Source organism: Cherax quadricarinatus, chromosome 6 (genome assembly GCF_038502225.1).
Source record: "Cherax quadricarinatus isolate ZL_2023a chromosome 6, ASM3850222v1, whole genome shotgun sequence".
Classification (NCBI taxonomy): domain Eukaryota; kingdom Metazoa; phylum Arthropoda; class Malacostraca; order Decapoda; family Parastacidae; genus Cherax; species Cherax quadricarinatus.
The window spans coordinates 70,629,854-70,652,285 of NC_091297.1; the positions used below are offsets into that span (position 1 = coordinate 70,629,854).

The following is a 22,432-nucleotide window of genomic DNA, read 5'->3' on the forward strand; positions in this document are numbered from 1 at the left end:
ATGGTTGGAAACTGAATTGTATGATAACTGGACTGGATGAAAACCGAGGTTCCACTGTAGTTCTTGTGATTTCATAGCCAATCTTTGTTCTGACACTAATATAGGTACTGAAATAGTGTGCAAATAGTCACAAACACACTGACAGGTGAACATTTTCACCTGCTTTGGTCATTTACTATTATCTAGAAATACATACAAAGTACAGTGGACCCCCGCTTAACGATCACCTCCAAATGCCACCAATTATGTAAGTGTATTTATGTAAGTGCGTTTGTACGTCTATGTTTGGGGGTCTGAAATGGACTAATCTACTTCTCAATATTCCTTATGGGAACAAATTCAGTCAGTACTGGTACCTGAACATACTTCTGGAATGAAAAAAGATCGTTAATCGGGGGTCCACTGTATTTATAGGTCTCGGCAATGTTTTAGACTGCTGGAGTATATCCTTGAAGCGTGGTGTTAAGATGAGTGTCACTAAACTGCTGACAGTGCAGCAGTTAAGTGACACTTGATAATCATGCATTGCTCCAGGGAACCCTGACTTTATTTGTTTTCACTGTTACACAGAAACATGTATGTCTGTCTATTTGTCTGTCTAGCTCTGCTTATCTGTCTTTCTGTCTGTGTGTGTCCATCTTTCTGTCTGCTTGTGTGTGTGTCTGCCTGTGTGTCTCTCGCTTTCTGTCTGCCTGTGTGTCTGTCTTTCTGTCTGCCTGTGTGTATGTGTGTGTCTTTCTGTCTGCCTGTGTGTGTGTGTTTCTGGCTGCCTGTGTGTGTCTTTTCATCTGCTTGTCTTTCTGTCTCAGAGAATGGCTCATAAACCAACAGGTATTACACACTATGCAGAGTCATCACTTCTGATCCCTGATAAAGTGAAAATGCATGTTACTTGCCAGTCATGCTTATTATACTTTATATCTACACATATTGTATAGTGCTTTGCCTGGAATTTTTGGGTTACCTAGGACCTAGGTAATTTACACTATGCATAACAACTGTACCTATGTGTACCTGCTGGAGAGATAGATATATAGACAGACAGAGATAGAGATATATACAGACAGAAAAGCAGCCAAAGTCAGTCAGTCAGCCAGCCGGCCAGCCTGCCGAATACGTATTACACATATTCCAGAATTGTTTCTCTTTACTTAGGGCATAGGTTACAGGGTATTCTGGCAGGACGATACTACCAGTGGTATCAAAAATAACAGGATGTTGCACATGGATTATTATCAAAGTTTTTGATATTTTCTCAACCACTTTTGGCCACATCCATCTCAAAGCCACTAAACTCTGGGTCAGTATCAATTTCCTCTTAACCCTTTGACTGTCGCGGCCGTATATATACGTCTTATGAGGTACCGTGTTTGACGTATATATACTCATAAATTCTAGCGGCTTCAAATCAAGCAGGAGAAAGCTGGTAGGCCCACATGTGAGAGAATGGGTCTGTGTGGTCAGTGTGCACCATATAAAAAAAATCCTGGAGCACGCAGTGCATAATGAGAAAAAAAAACTGACCATTTTTTTTAATTAAAATGCCGACTTTGTGGCCTATTTTCGTATAGTATTTATTGTTGTATTCTCATTTTCTTGGTCTCATTTGATAGAATGTAAAGCATATTATAGAAATAGAGGTGATTTTGTTTGATTTTACTATAAAAAGAACCTGGAAATGGAACTCAAAGTAGGGGAAATGTTTGATTTTGGCCAATGTTCAAAAGTAAACATATGATGTCATTGTCCAATAAATGTCCAACTAGCCATTCTAATATGCAGTCATGAATGGGTTGATGTTATTTATGCAATTATTACAGTATTGCAGTAGTCTGCATAATAGTAAGTCTTTTATTTTTTGTTTGAATAAAAATTCAAAATAGAAAGCAAGAGTAATATCAGAGGGGCCTGGAGACATGACTGATGAACAAAGAAAATGTTATTTTAGAGCCAGGAATGTCTGCATTGTTCATTCTGGACCTTATTTTGAAATTGTCATATTTTTTAATTTTCGTGAAATTGGTTAAATTACAAATTTCTAACCACATTATTGGGTAGTTGAAATCAGTAAATGGGCAGTTTCTTGTACTCAATCGATAGAAAAAATGGAGTTCTAAAGAAATAGCTATGAGTTTGGTCGACTGGAACAATGGAATTAGCCAAAAATAGGGCTCAAAGTGGGTGTAATCGCCGATTTGTAAATATCGCCGAGGTCGCTAACTTTGCGAGAGCATAATTCCATCAGTTTTCCATCAAATTTCGTTTTTTTTTGGTGTCATTACAATCGGGAAAAGATTCTCTATCATTTCATAAGAAAAAATAATTTTTTTTTTTTTTTTAAATTTTGCGACACCAGGAGACACCTCAGGATTGGGGGTTGCGACAGTCAAAGGGTTAAAAAGAGAGTGTTAACCCTTTCAGGGTCCAAGGCCCAAATCTGGAGTCACGCACCAGTGTCCAAGAATTTAAAAAAAAAAAATTTGTTATTTTTTCTTATGAAATCGTAGAGAATCTTTTTGTGAAGGTAATAAAACAAAAAGTACGAAATTTGGTGGAAAATTGACGAAATTATGCTCTCGCGAATTTTGATGTGTCAGCGATGTTTACGAATCGGCGATTTTGCCGACTTTGACTCCCATTTTAGGCCAATTACATTATTCCAATCAACCAAATTCTTAGCTATTTCACTAGTATTACTTCTATTCTATCGATTGAGCACAAGAAATCGCCAAGTCAACTGTTTCAACTACAAAATAAAGTGATTGGAAATTGTTAATTTGGCCAATTTAACACAAAGTTCAAAATATTCCAATTTCAAAATAGGGTCCAGAATGAACAATGTAGGCATTCCTGGCACTAAACTAATATTTCCTCTGTTCATTAGTTATGTTTTGAGGCTTTACAAATAAATTCCATTTTGATTTTTTATTCACATAATGAATTTTTATTCACACCAAAAAATAGAAGATTTACTGTTATGCAATACTGTAATAATTGTATAAATATCATCACCATATTTGTGAATGTATATTAGACCCACCAGCTGACTTGTATTAGACGTGTGAGGTCATTTGTTTACACTTGAATAACGGCAAAAATTTAACATTTCTGCTACTTTGAGCTCAGTTTCAAGCCATTTCCAGTGCTAAAACCAATCAAAATCATCTCTATTTCTGTAATATGTCTTCCATTCTATCAAATGAGACCAAGAAATCGCAAATACAACTATAAAAAACATACGAAAAAACACTGCAAAGTTGCTGTTTTAATCGAAAAATCATGATTTCATTTTTTTTCTCTCATTATACACAGTGTGCTGCAGGATCTGTTTTATGTGGTGCACACATACCACATAGATGTATTCTTTCGTATCTAGGCCCAAATGTACCACTCACAGTTTATCAGAGTGAGCTGAGCTCACGGCGTAGATCTACGGTTTGGACCCTGAACGTAAAGCCGTAGATCTACAGGACGGACCCTGAAAGGGCTAATACGACATAACATCAGTGAATCCCTGGTGTTTGCCCCATTGTTTGCTCTAGCTGGGGCTCGGTTGAACTGGTACTCCCACACGATACAAAGTGGGCCCAGATTTTTTTAACCCTTTGACTGTCGCAACCCCCAATCCTGAGGTGTCTCCTGGTGTCGCAAAATTTAAAAAAAAAAAATTATTTTTTCTTATGAAATGATAGATAATCTTTTCCCGATTGTAATGACACCAAAAAAAAACGAAATTTGATCGAAAACTGACGGAATTATGCTCTCGCGAAGTTAGCGACCTAGGCGCTGTTTACAAATCGGCGATTTCGCCCACTTTGAGCCCTATTTTCAGCTACTTCCATTATTCCAGTTGCCCAAACTCATAGCTACTTCTTTAGAACTCCATTTTTTTCTATCGATTGAGTACAAGAAACTACCCATTTACCGATTTCAACTACCTAATAATGTGGTCAGAAATTTGCAATTTGGCCAATTTCACGAAAACTAAAAAATATGACAACTTCAAAATAAGGTCCAGAATGAACAATGCAGACATTCCTGGCTCTAAAATAACATTTTCTTTGTTCATCAGTCTTGTCTCCAGGCCCCTCTGATATTACTCTTGCTTTCTATTTGAATTTTTATTCAAACAAAAAATAGAAGACTTACTATTATGCAGACTACTGCAATACTGTAATAATTGTATAAATAACATTAACCCATTCATGACTACATATTAGAATGGCTAATTGGACATTTATTGGACAATGGCATCATTTGTTTACTTTTGAACATTGGCAAAAATCAAACATTTCCCCAACTTTGAGCTCCATTTCAAGGTTCTTTTTATAGCAAAATCAATCAAAATCACCTCTATTTCTATAATATGTTTTCCATTCTATCAAATGAGACCAAGAAAATGAGAATACAACCAAAAATACTATACGAAAATAGACCACAAAGTCGGCATTTTAATTAAAAAAAATGGTCGGAGTTTTTTTTTTCTCATTATGCACTGCGTGCTCCAGGATTTTTTTTATATTGTGCACACTGACCCCACAGACCCATTCTCTCACATGTGGGCCTACCAGCTTTCTCCTGCTTGATTTGAAGCCGCTAGAATTTATGAGTATATATACGTCAAACACGGTACCTCGTAAAACGTATATATACGGCCGCGACAGTCAAAGGGTTAATACTGTGTGCACCGAGTGTTAAGACCCATTCAATACTGACCATTCATTTCTGGCCAATAGTGCCAAATTTGGAGGCAGGAAAAATAAAACATTGATCTACGTTTGGAGCTTTAGCGGTACTAACATAGATCAACTTTTGGACAGTTTAAGGGTTAAAAGTGAACATAGTGGGCAAGGTGATGAGAGTAACAAAAATCTTGATAATGAAAAGTTGGATATCAGATCGAGAAAAAGGATGGAGGAAGTGAATGTGTTCAGATATATGGGAGTGGGCTTGTCAGCAAATGGATCTATGAAAGATGAAGTTAACAATAAAAGTGATGAGGGGAAGAATTTGAGTGGTGCATTGGGGCATCTGTGGAGACAGTGTAACTCTCCATGTTATCCATAGAGGCAAAAAGAGGAATGTATTAGATTATAATAGTGCCAACACTTTTATGTGTGTGAAGCATAGACTTCAAATATTGCAGGGAGGAGAAGGCTGAAGGCAGTGTGTGGTGTGAATATTATGCAGAGAATTCGTAGCTTGGAGATTAGAAGGTGGTGGTGCAGGGCTACTAAAAGTATTAGCCAAAAGGCTGAGGAGGGGCTATTGAGGTGGTTTGGACGTTTAGAGAGGATGGAGCAAAATAAGATGACTTGGATGTCATATAAATCTGTAGTGGAAGGAAGGGAGGGTTTGGGGATCATCCTAGTGAAGCTTGGAGGGAGGTGGTAAAGGAGGTTTTGTTTGCAAGGGAATTGGGCATCCAACAGGCTTATGTGAGTATATTAGGCAGGAGTGGAGGCAGGTGTGTTTTATGACTTGACATGCTGTTAGTGCGTGAGTATGGTAACATTTGTGAAAGGATTCTGGGAAATTGGTTAGCCGGACATGAATCTGGGAGATGGGAAGTGCAGTGCCTTCATTATTTATTTATTTATTTATTTTTTTTTTATTTATTATAAATTTGTGCACACATACAGAGGTACAAAAAAAATACAGATAAGAGCAGTATGCCAAAGCCACTTATACTATGCATAGCATTACGGGCTGGCTTAAAATTAACTTAAGATTAATTAAGCAATGATGAAGTCAGTGATAAAACATTAATGTAAACAGATTACTATAAAGCACAAGTGAGTATTACAAAGACAGGTCATATGAAGGATTCTGTTAGGTAGTGTATTTAAAAAATAATAAAGTTAGATTGGGTTTTAGGTTTAACATTTATGTGATATAATTGTGAGAAACATTTAAGATATACAATTTATAAGGTTCAGTTATTCAGTATTTATTTGGTTTTGGGTGAGTAAGTGATCTTTGAGTAGAGACTTGAATTTATAAACAGGTAGTGTTTCTTTTATATTTACAGGTAATGAATTCCAGATTTTAGGGCCTTTTATGTGCATTGAGTTTTTGCATAGTGTGAGATGAACACGAGGAACATCAAAGAGTGATCTGTGCCTTGTGTTATGGTCATGTGTTCTGTTGAGGTTGGCAAGGAGATGTTTGAGGGGAGGGTTAATATCAGAGTTAAGTGTTCTATGTATGTAATAGGTGCAGTAATAAGTATGGATGTTTTGTATGGTGAGTAGGTTTAGTGTATTGAATATTGGTGGAGTGTGCTGCCTGTAGTGAGAATTTGTTATCATTCTAACTGCAGCCTTTTGTTGGGTAATTAGTGGTCTGAGATGGTTAACTGTTGTTGAGCCCCATGCACAAATTCCATAGGTGAGATAGGGGTAAATAAGAGAGTGATATAGGGCCAGGAGGGCTGACTGTGGAACATAGTACCGTATCTTCGATAGTATGCCTACAGTCTTGGAAATTTTCTTAGAAATTTGTTGTATATGTGTATGAAATTTGAGTCTATTATCAAGGTGGATTCCTAAGAATTTTCCCTCTGTTAGCTTTGTGATAGGTGATCCGTTTATCATTATGTTAAGAGGGACATCTGTAGCTCTGTTACCAAACTGAATGAAGTAGGTTTTGTCAATGTTTAGTGTAAGTTTGTTAGTCCTCATCCAGGTAGATATTTTCTGTAATTCGGTATTTACAGTATTGGCTAGTGTGACTGGGCTCGGGTGAGAGAAGACGTATGTAGTGTCATCTGCAAATAGTGTGGGTTTGAGTAATTGCGAAGCATTTGGAAGGTCATTTATGTATAGGAGAAAGAGAAGAGGGCCAAGGACACTTCCCTGTGGGACACCAACTGTAATTGGTTGCGCAGAAGAGTTTGCCCCATTTGCGTACACATATTGGCTTCTGTTGCTGAGGTATGACTTGAGGTAATTGAGGGAGTGCCCTCTTATACCATAGTGTGACAATTTTACGTGGAGCAAGTCATGGTCAACTGTATCAAAAGCTTTACGTAAGTCAATGAAGATCCCCAGTGGGACTTCTTTTTTCTCTATTGCAGTGTATATATGTTCTAGCATGTGTATAATAGCATCATTAGTATTTTTATTAGGCCTGAATCCAAATTGGCAGGGGTTGAGTATGTTTTGGGAGATAAGGTAGGAGTAGATTCGTTTATGAATTAGTTTTTCAAAGATTTTTGAGAGAGGGTGTAAGTTGGATATTGGCCTATAGTTATTCAACTCTGTTTGGTCTCCTCCTTTGTGGATCGGGGTGACCCTTGCTATTTTGAGTACTGTAGGGAAGGTGGAGGATTCAATGGATTTGTTAAAGAGTGTTGCAATGATTGGAGATAGCACTTGTGACACTTTTTTATATATAAAGGGTGGTAAGGTACTTAAATCTCCTGCCTTGTTTTTTAGTGCATTGATAATAAGGGAGACTTCGTATGGGTTAGTCGGAGCTAGGAACAGTGTGTTCGGGTAGTTGCCGGTGAGGTAGTTATTTGGTGGGGTATCTGAGCTTGGGATTTTATGGGCAAGGTTTTGTCCTATAGTGGAGAAGAAATCATTGAGTCTGTTTGCTGTTTCTGTTGGTGGGAGTTGGGGTTCATCTGATTTTGCTAATTTTATTTCGCTATTTCGTGATATCTTTTTTGTTCCCAGAATTTCAGATAGTGTTTTCCAGGTCTTTTTTATATCACCTCGTAAGTTGGATAATCTGTTCTCATAATACAATTTTTTTGCCCTTCTTATCAGGCTGGTTAGGATTGACGAGTAACGTTTTGTTTGGTCTCTGGTTATGTGACCCATTCTGTACTGTTTTTCATATTGGTGTTTTGTATTTATGGATTTGAGAATGCTGGGTGTTAGCCAGGGACTGTTCAGTCTCTTTGCTGTCATCTGTTTAGTTTTTTTAGGGCAGTGCTTGTTATAGAGGTATTGGGTCTTTTTTAGAAAATTATTAATACATTCGTCAATATCTGTATAGATTTCTAGCTCAGTGTGCCAATCAATGTTTGCTAATGCTGTTGCGAAGTTATTAATGGCTGCCTCATTGTGAAGTCTGAAGGTGACTTTAGTAGTGTCTTGGGGTAGTTTACCAAGAGTTGTTATGAGGAAAGTAGGGTAGTGGTCTGTGGTATTATCTGTAATTATGCCTGATTTTAAAGGGGATATGGTGTTGGTCCAGATGTGGTCAAGTAGGGAAACACTAGTCTCTGTAACTCTTGTGGGTTTTGTTACTGTTGGTAGTAACATACAGTTACTCATTGTGTTTGTGAATTCAGTAACGTGTGGGTCCTGGTCTTGCAGGAGATTTATATTGAAGTCACCTGAGAGTAGTAAGTGATCTTTGTTCATGCGTGCATCAGTTATCATACTTCCTAGATTTTGACTAAATTGGCTAATGTTTGACTGTGGAACTCTGTAGATGTTTATCAATGTGAGAGGTTTTTGTAGGTATTTGGATTTGAATTTAGCTATTATATATTCCCCATGTTCATCCCTTGTGCAAGTATTAGTGATACATTCTAGTTGGTCTGAGTAGTATATGGCTGTGCCACCCCCTTGTTGGTCTGGCCTACAGTTGTGTATGGCTGTGTAACCAGGAATGGCATAGACATCTGTACTATCAGGCTTTAGCCTGAGGAGTGATGTTATTGCTGTTTGGATGGGCATCTGTGCTGTGTTATTGGTGTGCCTTTGGCAGGACAGTGATGATGTGAGTGATGGTGAAAGTATTTCTTCTTTTTCTGGCCACCCTACTTTGGTGGGAAATATTTACTGTCTTCATAACATTGACCTGGAATGCAGTGTTGACCCAAGAGACTTCCTAGGAAACTGTGACGGAGCATTCAGGCAAATAGCTTTTTAATGTTCCTTGTGTTTACCTGACCCTCTATAGAAACTCAGTGTAAAGAAGCAAAAATGTGAAATGAATGTATTTTTTTTTTTCATTACCTGTTGAGGTACTTTATTGAACACAACCACCGGATATTGGAGACTGAACAGTCAATTGCCATGTAATCAGTGGCCTACTGTATAACTAAGATACTTCTGGAGAGAAACAAAATCTATGATGATTCAGATTTTACTGCAAATAACCTAATACATGTATTATGTAATACAGTTATGGTTTATTTACTTTTTCAGTGCATCTCCTAAGAAAGGAAAAAAGGTTTTGAGTGAAGTTATTCTTCCAAGCATTCTTCACAAAATGTCAAGGGCAGTAGTTGACTCGGCCTCTGAGGATGACACTGACTGGGCATCTTCTAGTGATGACGATGATGTGCAGCAGTTTGCAAGTGTAAGAGGTGACGGCTCACTGAGTGGTGAGGTGGAGAGCAGCAGGTGGTGGTGTAATGTCTTGTAGTCAAATATGCAGAGCAGGGTAAATATTTCATGTTCATTGGTTCAAGTACCTGATCAGCCAGGTTGTGATGGCTATGTGGACCTGTGGGCCTATAGGAGCAACACCAGATTGACCAGGAAATTAATAAAGTTTGGCCTCAGACTGGGTTGTGAAGGAGGAGGATCCTTCAAAATCAATCACACATGTATGTTTTTATTTTTGAACTAAAATGACTCATTGGCACTTGCAACTCTGTTTCTTATTACATTACAAAGAAAACATTTGGATCATTTTATGACAATTGACCTGGGATTTATGTACCTCACCATTACAGTTATGCAGAAAATTGTTTTTGGTTACAATTTTTTCTTGGATATTAATTTCATCTGTTCCATTGCTTAGAAGTTTATGTGTGTTATATTTAGTAAAAAGTCCTGACCTTATTGTTTTTAGTGGTCAAGTTTCAGTTTTTTCCTGTGTTTACCTGGTGATGGTTTTGTGGATCATCTCCCATATTCAACCTAATTGATGACCTGGTTAGTCAGGTTGCTTGTGCCTGTAGCACTAATACAACATAAGTACCACAGCCTGGTTGATCAAGAACATTTTCCACAAACTTGGTTTTGTTGTAGTTATACCATACATTCTTTTTTACATTATGTATATTCATATTCAGTTTTTATTGTGAAGAGTCCTGAGTGATCTCATATGTCAAAGCACTCCTTTAGCATTTTGGGAAATTTAGAAATAAATACACGGCTGTGTACTTGTGTATATCTCTTATACCCCCCTCCCTCCTCTTATTCTTAGTTTCAGTAATGTACAGTACAGTAATTCCCCTTCTTACAAATGTTCTGGTTTTATGACATTTACAGTTTGAAACTAATTATTGACTTACAGATATAGACTTCTAGGTAGTAGGTTGGTAGACAGCAACTGCCCAAGGAGGTACTGCTGTCCTGCCAAGTGAGTGTAAAATGGAAGCCTGTAATTATTTTACATGATCATAAGATTGCTATTGTCTTATTTCTATCTCAGGATTTCAGGAATGGCTTGCTACTTCTACTTACACTTAGGTCACACTACACATGCATGTACAAGCATATAATATACACATGCCCCTCTGGGTTTTCCTCTCTTTTCGTACTAGTTCTTGTTTATTTCCTCTTATCTCCATGGGGAAGTGGAACAGAATTCTTCCTCCGTAAGCCATGCATGTCGTAAGAGGCGACTAAAATGCTGGGAGCAAGGGGGATAGTAACCCCTTCTCCTGTATACATTACTAAATTTAAAAGGAGAAACTTTCATTTTCCCCTTCAGACCACCCTGCCTCGGTGGCATATGGCCAGTTTGTTGAAAGAAGAAGAAGAAATATAGGCTCTTCTGATTCATGAGAGTGCTTATGCCTGTGGAGGGCCCCAAGTACTGTACCCCCATTTATTGTGGCAGTGAAAAATAGGTTTGCAGTGGTTAGAAAATATTGCCTTATTAAGCTTGTTACTTTTTAAGTTATTTTTTATTAACACTTTGGCCATTTCTCACCAAAGCTGGTGACCAGAAAAAGAAAAAAACACCATCATCATCATCGTTCACTCCATTACTGTCTTACCAGAGGCTCACCTACACTACAGTTTAAAAATCGCAATGTAACACCTCTCCTTCAGAGTGCAGGCACTGTACTTCCCATCTCCAGGACTTGAGTTCCACTAACTGGTTTCCCTGAATCCCCTCATAAATGTTACTTTGCTCAAACTCCAACTGCACATCAAGTTATAAAAACCACTTGTCTCCACCTGTTCCTATCTTAATGTGCTCATGCATGTTTGCAGAACTTCCTCTACCCCCCTCCCTCCAACCCTTCCTAGAACAACTCCTACCCTGCCTTCCTTCCACTACAGATTTATATGGCCTCCAAGTCATTCTATTTTGTTCCATCCTCTCTAAATGTCCAGACCACTTCAACAATCCTTCCTCTGCCCTCTGGATAATACTTTTGGAATCCCCACTTCTAATCTTCAAACTATGGATTCTCTGCATTATATTCACACTGCACGTTACCCTCACACATGACATCTCCACTGCCTCCAGCCTTCTTGTTGCAACAATATCTCAGTAAATATTATTCTAAACTAATTTATATTACATTCATAACAAAGAATGACCAGGAAAAACCGACTTGGATGTGGGGAAATCCATTGAGCATATTTTGAACAAATTCCTATGATTGATTTTCAATTTAGGCATCTTGCACCAGATGAAGAGAAGCTAGATAGTGGCATAAGTCAACAAGTAGAAGAAGAGGACAGTGCTACCAGTGTCTTTATTTCCAAGTGAAAAAAAACGTAGACAGTGACTAGATGAAGGTGGATTGGATCAACACATAGCAGCTGGGATCTGACTAGATGAAGGTAGGTTGGATCAACACATAACAGCTGGGATCTGACTAGATTAAGGTGGGTTGGATCAACATACAGCAGCTGGGATCTGACTAGATGAAGGTGGGTTGGATCAACACACAGCAGCTGGGATTAGGAGTGGAGGGAGAGGGGAGAGCAGTAGGGCAATGTGTAGTCACGGGATCACTTGAGGTTTTAACAATACAGTGGTCCCTCGTTTTTCATAACTAATCCGTTCCTGGAGCCGTTACTATAAACGAAATTTACGATTTATGAATCAATTTTCCCCATAAGAAATAATGTAAATACAATTAATCCGTTCCTGACATCCAGAAGTATTAAAACAAAAAAAATTTTTACATGAAATATACATGTAGTACATAAACAATACAATGGGAAATGATGAATGAAACATTAAGAGCATAACACTTATCTTTATTGGAGATTCTTCTTAGTGTATGGGAGACTGGAGGAGGAGAGAGAGTGGACTGTTTATAGTTTGGAAGGGGAATCCCCTTCCATCAACACCTCAGGTACCAATTGCTTTTCTGGGGTTGCTTGTCTTCTGTTTCTTAATGCCACTAGGACCACCTTGAGAGTCAATGGAGTCCTGTCTCGCAAAATAACTGTGGAGAAAGCTCTGTTTCTGGCGTCTCTTTAACACTTCCCTAAAATGGCCCAAGACTTTGTCACTGTACATGTTGCCAATATGGCTTGCAACAACCTTGTTAGGGTGATGTTTCTCCATAAAGCTTTCCATCTTACCCCAGATAGTAAAAATCTCTTTAATTTCTGAAGAAGGCACCTTCTTCCATCTCTCTTCCTCCTCCTCTGCAGCAAGATTCTGAGCTGCGATGTGTTGCTCTTCCTGCTGAAGCTCTTGCAGCTCCTCAGTGGTGAGCTCTTCATTGTGGTCTTCCACCAATTCTTTCACATCCTCCAAACTCACATCCAACCCCATGGAACTCCCCAGTGCCACAATTGATTTTTCAACAGACATAGGCTCATCAGGGTCAGTCCCAAACCCTTCAAAATCCATCTAGTCAACACAGTCTGGCCACAATTTTCTCCAGGCAGAGTTCAAAGTCCTGGTAGTCACTCCCTCCCAAGCCATACCTATAAGGGTTATGCAATGGAGGATGCTGAAGTGTTCTCTCCAAAATTCCCTTAGGGTCAAGTGAGTGTCTGTGGTCACAGTCAAGCACCTGTGAAACATTGCTTTTGTGTAGAGTTTTTTAAAGTTTGCAATGACCAGCTGGTCCATGGACTGGAGGAGAGGAGTGGTATTCGGGGGCAAGAACTTTACTGTGATGAACCCAAACTCCTCAAAAATTAGGTCATCGAAGTTTGGAGGATGAGCAGGTGCATTGTCCATTACTAGCAGGCACTTGAGATCCAATTTCTTTTCCAGGAGATACTCCTTCACACTAGGGCCAAACACTTCATTGAACCACTCGACGAAAATTTCCCTCGTGACCCATGCCTTACTATTAGATTTCCAAAACACACACAATTTACTCTTCATAACATTGTTTTTCCTGAACACTCTGGGATTTTCTGAATGGTACACTAGTAATGGCTTCACTTTGAAATCCCCAATAGCATTAGCACAGAACATTAGCATCAGCCTGTCTTTCATAGGCTTGTGTCCTGGCATTGCCTTTTCCTCTTGTGTAATGAAGGTCCTCTTTGGCATTTTTTTCCAAAAGAGACCTGTTTCGTCACAATTGAACACTTGTTCAGGTTTCAGTCCTTCAGCCTCTCTGTACTCCTGGTATTCATGCACATATTTTTCAGCCGCCTTGTGGTCCGAACTGGCAGCCTCACCATGCCTTACCACACTGTGTATGCCAGTACGGTTCTTAAATCTCTCAAACCGGCCTTTGCTGGCCTTAAATTCACTCACATCACCACTATTTGCAGGCAATTTCTTTACCAAATCTTCATGCAACTGCCTAGCCTTTTCATAAATAATCGAAGTCATAAGAGTATCTCCTGCTAATTGTTTCTCATTTATCCACAACAATAATAACTTCTCAACCTCTTCCAGTACTGGTGATCTCATTTTTGTCAGCATAGTTACTCCCTTTGCAACAACAGTGTCCTTGATTTCCTTTTTCTTGGCCACTATGGAACATAAGGCTGTGTAGGGTTTCTTATACATCCTGGACAGTTCGGCCACTTTCATATTGTTCAATGATGGTTTTCTTAAATTCAATCGTATTTCTCACCTTCTTTACCACAGGCTTGGCACTAGGAGCTTTCTTTGGAGCCATGGTAGCTTATTTAGTACTTGCAAGCACTAAAATAAATGGAATATTATGAAATATTTCGCTGGAGCACGTGAGGGGACCTTCGCTCACTGGTAAACAATCCCAGACTGGCTGCCGCCACGGCTCATGCCGTGGGTACGCATCCCGGACGAACTACGACTCGCGAGTCAACCTATGAAAAGCGAGTCCATGTTTATATGAAAATACCCCTATGATTGGCAAAATTTACGATTGCCGAGAACTCGAAAAGCGAGGGACCACTGTACAGTGAAACCTCGGCTTATGAGTTTAATCCATTCCTTGACCTAGCTTGTAACCCAATCTGCTCGTATACTAAGTCAATTTTCCTCATTTAATCCTTTCAGGGTTTTGGCTGTACTAGTACGGCTTACGCCCCAAGGTTTTTGACGTACTAGTACGCCTAAATTCTAGCGCCCTCAAATCTAGTGAGAGTAAGCTGGTAAGCCTACATATGAAAGAATGGGTCTATGTGGTCAGTGTGTGCAGTATAAAAAAATCCTGCAGCACGCAGTGCGTAATGAGAAAAAAAACTTTGACCGTGTTTTTGGATTAAAACAGTGACTTTGCACTGTATTTTCGTATGGTATTTATTGTTGTATTCTAGTTTTCCTGGTCTCATTTTATAGACTGGAAGACATATTACAGAAATTGAGATGATTTTGACTGGTTTTACAATGAAAAGTACCTTGAAATTGAGCTCAAAATAGCAGAAATGTTCGATTTTTACCAAAGTTCAAAAGTAAACAAATCATACCAAGAGTCCAATACACGTCAACTGGTGAGTCTAACATTCTTTCACAAGTGCGCTGATATTATTTATACCATTTCTACACTAATGCAGTAGTCTGCATAACAGTAAATCTTCTATTTTTTGTAAGAATAAAAATTCAAAGTGGAAAGCCAAAGAAATATAAGAGGGGCCTGGGGATGTGGCTAACAAACACAGAGCTTGTTATTTTAGTGCCAGGAATGTCTTTCTTGCTTATTCTGGACCCTATTCGGAAATTGGCATCTTTTGAAATTTGTGTGAAATTGGCAAAATTGCTAAATTCTGACCACTTTATTGGATAGTTGAAATCGGTAAATGGGTGGTTTCTTGTACTCATTCTATAGAAAAAATGGAGTTCTAGCAAAATAGTTTTGATGTTTGTCGACTAGTACACTGGAATTGGTCGATAATAGGGCTCAAATTGGGCAAAATTCCCGATGCGTAAACATCGTCAAGGCCGCTAACTTTGCAAGAGCATAATTCCGTAAGTTTTCCATCAAATTTCATACTTTTGGTCTCATTATGATCAGGAAAAGATTCTCTATCTTTTCATAAGAAAAAATCATTATTTTTTTTTTTTTTTTTTTGAAATTTGGGGACCCAGAGAACAAGTCTTGGAGAGGGCTTGGGGACCCTGAAAGGGTTAAATTGATTGAAATTCCACTAATCTGTTCCAGTGGAATTCCTGTTCTCAGGAGGCATGACAAAATACACTTCAATATAATGCTAATATCAAATATACGGCTTATTTATCTATCATAATTCATCTGATATAACATAATAATCAATATAATTAACACAGAAACCTGATATATATTCTAGAATGAATAAAATATGTCATTATGTAGCAAGTGGTGGTGGCCATTTCTGCTCCCGCTCTGAAAACATCTTCCAATGTTTGCTCTTCTGGGGTATTTTATTTATTTATGTATTTATTTATTAATTTGAGCATGATACATTGAAGTACAAGGAAATACAGTGGTTAAGTGTAACATGCCAAAGCCCCTTGTATGCAGAGCATTATGGGCATGCTTAAAATTAACTTAACCCTTAAATGGTACAAACGTGTATATACATTTTTTCAACATCTGAAAGTATGTAAAAAAATGTAGATCTTTTTTTTTTTGTTGTTTTACATGTGAAAACGTGTAAAAAAACTTTTGTCTACATCTTTTTTTGTTATTTGAAAATATGTAAAGTAAGTAGATCTACTTTTGTAGCACTACGAATTTGAATGTCGATCTGTTTGGACCGTTTAAGGGTTAAGATTAACTAAGCAATGATATATTCAGTGGTAAACATTGTTGTAAACAGTTAACAATTAAGCACAAATGAGTATTTCAAAGACAGGTCATATGGTCATTTACTGTGTTGCTGTGCATTCAGTAGAATGGAGTATTATGTTAGGTAATGTAATTAAAAATAACAAAGTTTGATTGGGTCACAGGTTAAACATTTATGAGATACAATTATTCAGTATTTATTTAGTTGTGGGTGAGTAAGTGATTTTTAAGAAAAGACTTGAATTTATGAACAGTGCTTCTTTTGTATTCACAGGTAATGAATTCCAGATTTTTGGGCCTTTTATGTGCATTGAGTTTTTGCATAGTGTGAGATGGACACAAGAAATATCAAAGAGTGATCTGTGCCTTGTGTTATGGTCATGTGTTCTGTTGAGGTTGGTAAGGAGACATTTGATGGGAGGGTTTTCTTTTTCTGTCTCATAAACACGCTAAGATAACAGGGATATCTTGCTACTCCTACTTACACTTTGGTCACACTTCACAGACACGCACATGCATATATATATATACATACATCTAGGTTTTTCTCCTTTTTCTAAATAGCTCTTGCTCTTTTTTATTTCTTCTATTGTCCATGGGGAAGTGGAAAAGAATCTTTCCTCCGTAAGCCATGCGTGTCGTATGAGGCGACTAAAATGCCGGGAGCAATGGGCTAGTAACCCCTTCTCCTGTATACAATTACTAAAAAAGAGAAGAAGAAAAACTTTATAAAACTGGGTTGCTTAAATGTGCGTGGATGTAGTGCGGATGACAAGAAACAGATGATTGCTGATGTTATGAATGAAAAGAAGTTGGATGTCCTGGCCCTAAGCGAAACAAAGCTGAAGGGGGTAGGAGAGTTTCAGTGGGGGGAAATAAATGGGATTAAATCTGGAGTATCTGAGAGAGTTAGAGCAAAGGAAGGGGTAGCAGTAATGTTAAATGATCAGTTATGGAAGGAGAAAAGAGAATATGAATGTGTAAATTCAAGAATTATGTGGATTAAAGTAAAGGTTGGATGCGAGAAGTGGGTCATAATAAGCGTGTATGCACCTGGAGAAGAGAGGAATGCAGAGGAGAGAGAGAGATTTTGGGAGATGTTAAGTGAATGTATAGGAGCCTTTGAACCAAGTGAGAGAGTAATTGTGGTAGGGGACTTGAATGCTAAAGTAGGAGAAACTTTTAGAGAGGGTGTGGTAGGTAAGTTTGGGGTGCCAGGTGTAAATGATAATGGGAGCCCTTTGATTGAACTTTGTATAGAAAGGGGTTTAGTTATAGGTAATACATATTTTAAGAAAAAGAGGATAAATAAGTATACACGATATGATGTAGGGCGAAATGACAGTAGTTTGTTGGATTATGTATTGGTAGATAAAAGACTGTTGAGTAGACTTCAGGATGTACATGTTTATAGAGGGGCCACAGATATATCAGATCACTTTCTAGTTGTAGCTACACTGAGAGTAAAAGGTAGATGGGATACAAGGAGAATAGAAGCATCAGGGAAGAGAGAGGTGAAGGTTTATAAACTAAAAGAGGAGGCAGTTAGGGTAAGATATAAACAGCTATTGGAGGATAGATGGGCTAATGAGAGCATAGGCAATGGGGTCGAAGAGGTATGGGGTAGGTTTAAAAATGTAGTGTTAGAGTGTTCAGCAGAAGTTTGTGGTTACAGGAAAGTGGGTGCAGGAGGGAAGAGGAGCGATTGGTGGAATGATGATGTAAAGAGAGTAGTAAGGGAGAAAAAGTTAGCATATGAGAAGTTTTTACAAAGTAGAAGTGATGCAAGGAGGGAAGAGTATATGGAGAAAAAGAGAGAGGTTAAGAGAGTGGTGAAGCAATGTAAAAAGAGAGCAAATGAGAGAGTGGGTGAGATGTTATCAACAAATTTTGTTGAAAATAAGAAAAAGTTTTGGAGTGAGATTAACAAGTTAAGAAAGCCTAGAGAACAAATTGATTTGTCAGTTAAAAATAGGAGAGGAGAGTTATTAAATGGAGAGTTAGAGGTATTGGGAAGATGGAAGGAATATTTTGAGGAATTGTTAAATGTTGATGAAGATAGGGAAGCTGTGATTTCGTGTATAGGGCAAGGAGGAATAACATCTTGTAGGAGTGAGGAAGAGCCAGTTGTGAGTGTGGGGGAAGTTCGTGAGGCAGTAGGTAAAATGAAAGGGGGTAAGGCAGCCGGGATTGATGGGATAAAGATAGAAATGTTAAAAGCAGGTGGGGATATAGTTTTGGAGTGGTTGGTGCAATTATTTAATAAATGTATGGAAGAGGGTAAGGTACCTAGGGATTGGCAGAGAGCATGCATAGTTCCTTTGTATAAAGGCAAAGGGGATAAAAGAGAGTGCAAAAATTATAGGGGGATAAGTCTGTTGAGTGTACCTGGTAAAGTGTATGGTAGAGTTATAATTGAAAGAATTAAGAGTAAGACGGAGAATAGGATAGCAGATGAACAAGGAGGCTTTAGGAAAGGTAGGGGGTGTGTGGACCAGGTGTTTACAGTGAAACATATAAGTGAACAGTATTTAGATAAGGCTAAAGAGGTCTTTGTGGCATTTATGGATTTGGAAAAGGCGTATGACAGGGTGGATAGGGGGGCAATGTGGCAGATGTTGCAAGTGTATGGTGTAGGAGGTAGGTTACTGAAAGCAGTGAAGAGTTTTTACGAGGATAGTGAGGCTCAAGTTAGAGTATGTAGGAAAGAGGGAAATTTTTTCCCAGTAAAAGTAGGCCTTAGACAAGGATGTGTGATGTCACCGTGGTTGTTTAATATATTTATAGATGGGGTTGTAAGAGAAGTAAATGCGAGGGTCTTGGCAAGAGGCGTGGAGTTAAAAGATAAAGAATCACACACAAAGTGGGAGTTGTCACAGCTGCTCTTTGCTGATGACACTGTGCTCTTGGGAGATTCTGAAGAGAAGTTGCAGAGATTGGTGGATGAATTTGGTAGGGTGTGCAAAAGAAGAAAATTAAAGGTGAATACAGGAAAGAGTAAGGTTATGAGGATAACAAAAAGATTAGGTGATGAAAGATTGAATATCAGATTGGAGGGAGAGAGTATGGAGGAGGTGAACGTATTCAGATATTTGGGAGTGGACGTGTCAGCGGATGGGTCTATGAAAGATGAGGTGAATCATAGAATTGATGAGGGAAAAAGAGTGAGTGGTGCACTTAGGTGTCTGTGGAGACAAAGAACTTTGTCCTTGGAGGCAAAGAGGGGAATGTATGAGAGTATAGTTTTACCAACGCTCTTATATGGGTGTGAAGCGTGGGTGATGAATGTTGCAGCGAGGAGAAGGCTGGAGGCAGTGGAGATGTCATGTCTGAGGGCAATGTGTGGTGTGAATATAATGCAGAGAATTCGTAGTTTGGAAGTTAGGAGGAGGTGCGGGATTACCAAAACTGTTGTCCAGAGGGCTGAGGAAGGGTTGTTGAGGTGGTTCGGACATGTAGAGAGAATGGAGCGAAACAGAATGACTTCAAGAGTGTATCAGTCTGTAGTGGAAGGAAGGCGGGGTAGGGGTCGGCCTAGGAAGGGTTGGAGGGAGGGGGTAAAGGAGGTTTTGTGTGCGAGGGGCTTGGACTTCCAGCAGGCATGCGTGAGCGTGTTTGATAGGAGTGAATGGAGACAAATGGTTTTTAATACTTGACGTGCTGTTGGAGTGTGAGCAAAGTAACATTTATGAAGGGATTCAGGGAAACCGGCAGGCCGGACTTGAGTTCTGGAGATGGGAAGTACAGTGCCTGCACTCTGAAGGAGGGGTGTTAATGTTGCAGTTTAAAAACTGTAGTGTAAAGCACCCTTCTGGCAAGACAGTGATGGAGTGAATGATGGTGAAAGTTTTTCTTTTTCGGGCCACCCTGCCTTGGTGGGAATCGGCCGGTGTGATAATAAAAAAAAATAATAAGTTTATATCTGAGTTAAGTGTTCTATGTATGTAGTAGGTACAATAATAACTATGGATGTTGTGTATGGTGAGTAGGTTTAGAGTTTTAAATATTGGTGGAGTATGCTGCCTGTAGTGGGAATTTGTTATCATTCTGACTGCAGCATTTTGTTGGGTAAATAATGGTCTGAGATGGTTTATTGTTGTTGAGCTCCATGCACAAATTCCATAGGTGAGATAGGGGTAAATAAGTGAGTGATATAGGGCCAGGAGGGCTGACTGTGGAACATAGTACCATATCCTCGATAGTATGGAGATTTTCTTGGAAATTTGTTGTATATGTGTTTGAAATTTGAGTCTATTATCAAGGTGGATTCCTAAGAATTTTCCCTCTGTGAGCTTTGTGATAGGTGATCTGTTTATCATTATGTTGAGAGGGACATCTGTAGCTCTGTTACCAAACTGAATGAAGTAGGTTTTGTCAATGTTGAGAGTAAATTTGTTAGTCCTCATCCAGGTAGATAATTTCTGTAATTCAGTATTCACAGTATTGGCTAGCACGACTGGGTGAGAGATGACGTATGTAGTGTCATCTGCAAATAGTGTGGGTTTGAGTAGTTGCGATGCATTTGGTAGGTCATTTATGTAAACGAGAAAGAGAAGAGGGCCAAGGACACTTCCGTGTGGGACACCAACTGTAATTGGCTCTGCGGAAGAGTTTGCTCCATTTGTGTACACATATTGGCTTCTGTTGCTGAGGTATGACTTTAGGTAGTTGAGGGAGTGCCTTCTTATACCATAGCGCGACAATTTTATGTAGAGCAGGTCATGGTCAACTGTATCAAAAGGTTTAAGTAAATCAATGAAGATTCCCAGTGGGACTTCTTTTTTCTCTAGTGCAGTGTATATTTGCTCTAACATGTGTATAATAGCATCATTCGTATTTTTATTAGGCCTGAGCCCAAACTGACAGGGGTTGAGTATGCTGTGGGAGGTGAGATAGGAATAGATTCGCTTATGAATTAATTTTTCAAAGATTTTAGAGAGAGGGTCTAAGTTGGATATTGGCCTATAGTTATTCAAGTCTTTTTGGTCTCCTCCTTTATGTATTGGGGTGACTCTCGCTATTTTGAGAACTGTAGGGAAGGTAGAGGATTCAATGGATTTGTTAAAGAGCATTGCAATGATTGGTGACAGCACTTGCAACACTCTTTTGTATATAAGAGAAAACAGAGTGTTTATGAAGCTAACTGCACTAGTTTCATAAGGAAAACACTGAAATAAGAAATATTGTATAAAAACATAATAAAACATAACAGAAAATGTAAAGAAATTAATTGGTGTATGTACAGCATTTACCTTGGAGAAGAGATGCATACGCACAGCGGCATATGCTGTCAGTGACCCTATAAACCCCAACAACAACAACAACATTGGAGGAGTTCATTTCGTTTCATCCTTTTTCTATTGCTTAATCACTTAACTTACTTGCTACACTCTTAACCCTTTCAAGGTTGGTGCCATAATAGTACGGCTTGCATGCCAGGGTTGGTGCCGTGCTAGTATGCATAAATTCTAGCTCCTTCAAATCTAGCAAGAGAAAGCTGGTAGGCCTACATATGAAAGAATGGGCCTATGTGGTCAGTGTGCACAGTATAAAAAAATCCTGCAGCACACAGTGCATAATGAGAAAAAAACTCCGACCGTGTTTTTGCTTTAAAACAGCGACTTTGCAGTGTATTTTTGTATGCTAATTATGGTTGTATTCTAATTTTCCTGGTCTCATTTTGTAGAATGAAAGACATATTACAGAAATTGAGATGATTTTGATTGGTTTCGCAATGAAAAGTACCTTGAAATTGAGCTCAAAGTACCAGAAATGTTTGATTTTTGCCAATGTTCAAAAGTAAACAAATCATGCTTCATGTCCAATACATGTCAACTGGTGAGTCTAATATTCTTTCACAAGTATGCTGATATTATTTATACCATTTCTACATTAATGCTGTAGTCTGCATAACAGTAAATCTTCTATTTTTTTTTTTTTGTGAGAATAGAAATTCAAAGTGGAAAGCAAAAGAAATATAAGAGAGGCCTGGGGACGTGACTAATGAACAGAAAAAATGTTATTTTAGTGCCGGGAATGTCTTTCTTGTTTATTCTGGACCCTATTTGGAAATTGGCATCTTTTGAAATTTGTGTGAAATTGGCAAAATTGCCAATTTCTGACCACTTTATTGGATAGTTGAAATTGGTAAATAAGTGGTTTCTTGTACTCATTCGATAGAAAAAGTGGAGTTCTAGCGAAATAATTATGATTTTTGTCGACTGGTACATTGGAATTGGCCGAAAATAGGGCTCAAAGTGGGCGAAATCGCCTATGCGTAAACATCGTCGAGATCGCTAACTTCACGAGAGCATAATTCTG

General features: G+C 38.6%; 1 protein-coding gene across 6 annotated transcripts in view; it reads left to right on the forward strand.

Annotated features, from left to right (window-relative positions):
- Positions 1-22,432, forward strand: part of LOC128694605 (uncharacterized) — a 528,306-nt gene that overhangs the window by 399,487 nt on the left and 106,387 nt on the right. For 2 of the 6 annotated variants that reach the window (XM_070082011.1, XM_070082018.1), the window contains exon 10: positions 9,171-9,408. In XM_070082011.1, the coding sequence (XP_069938112.1) occupies positions 9,171-9,390 (220 nt within the window). In that variant the 3' untranslated portion in view covers positions 9,391-9,408. Of the gene's footprint in view, positions 1-9,170; positions 10,134-11,609; positions 11,778-22,432 lie in introns of those variants that run through there. The other 4 variants (XM_070082002.1, XM_070082030.1, XR_011391619.1 and 1 more) reach the window with 3 other exon arrangements.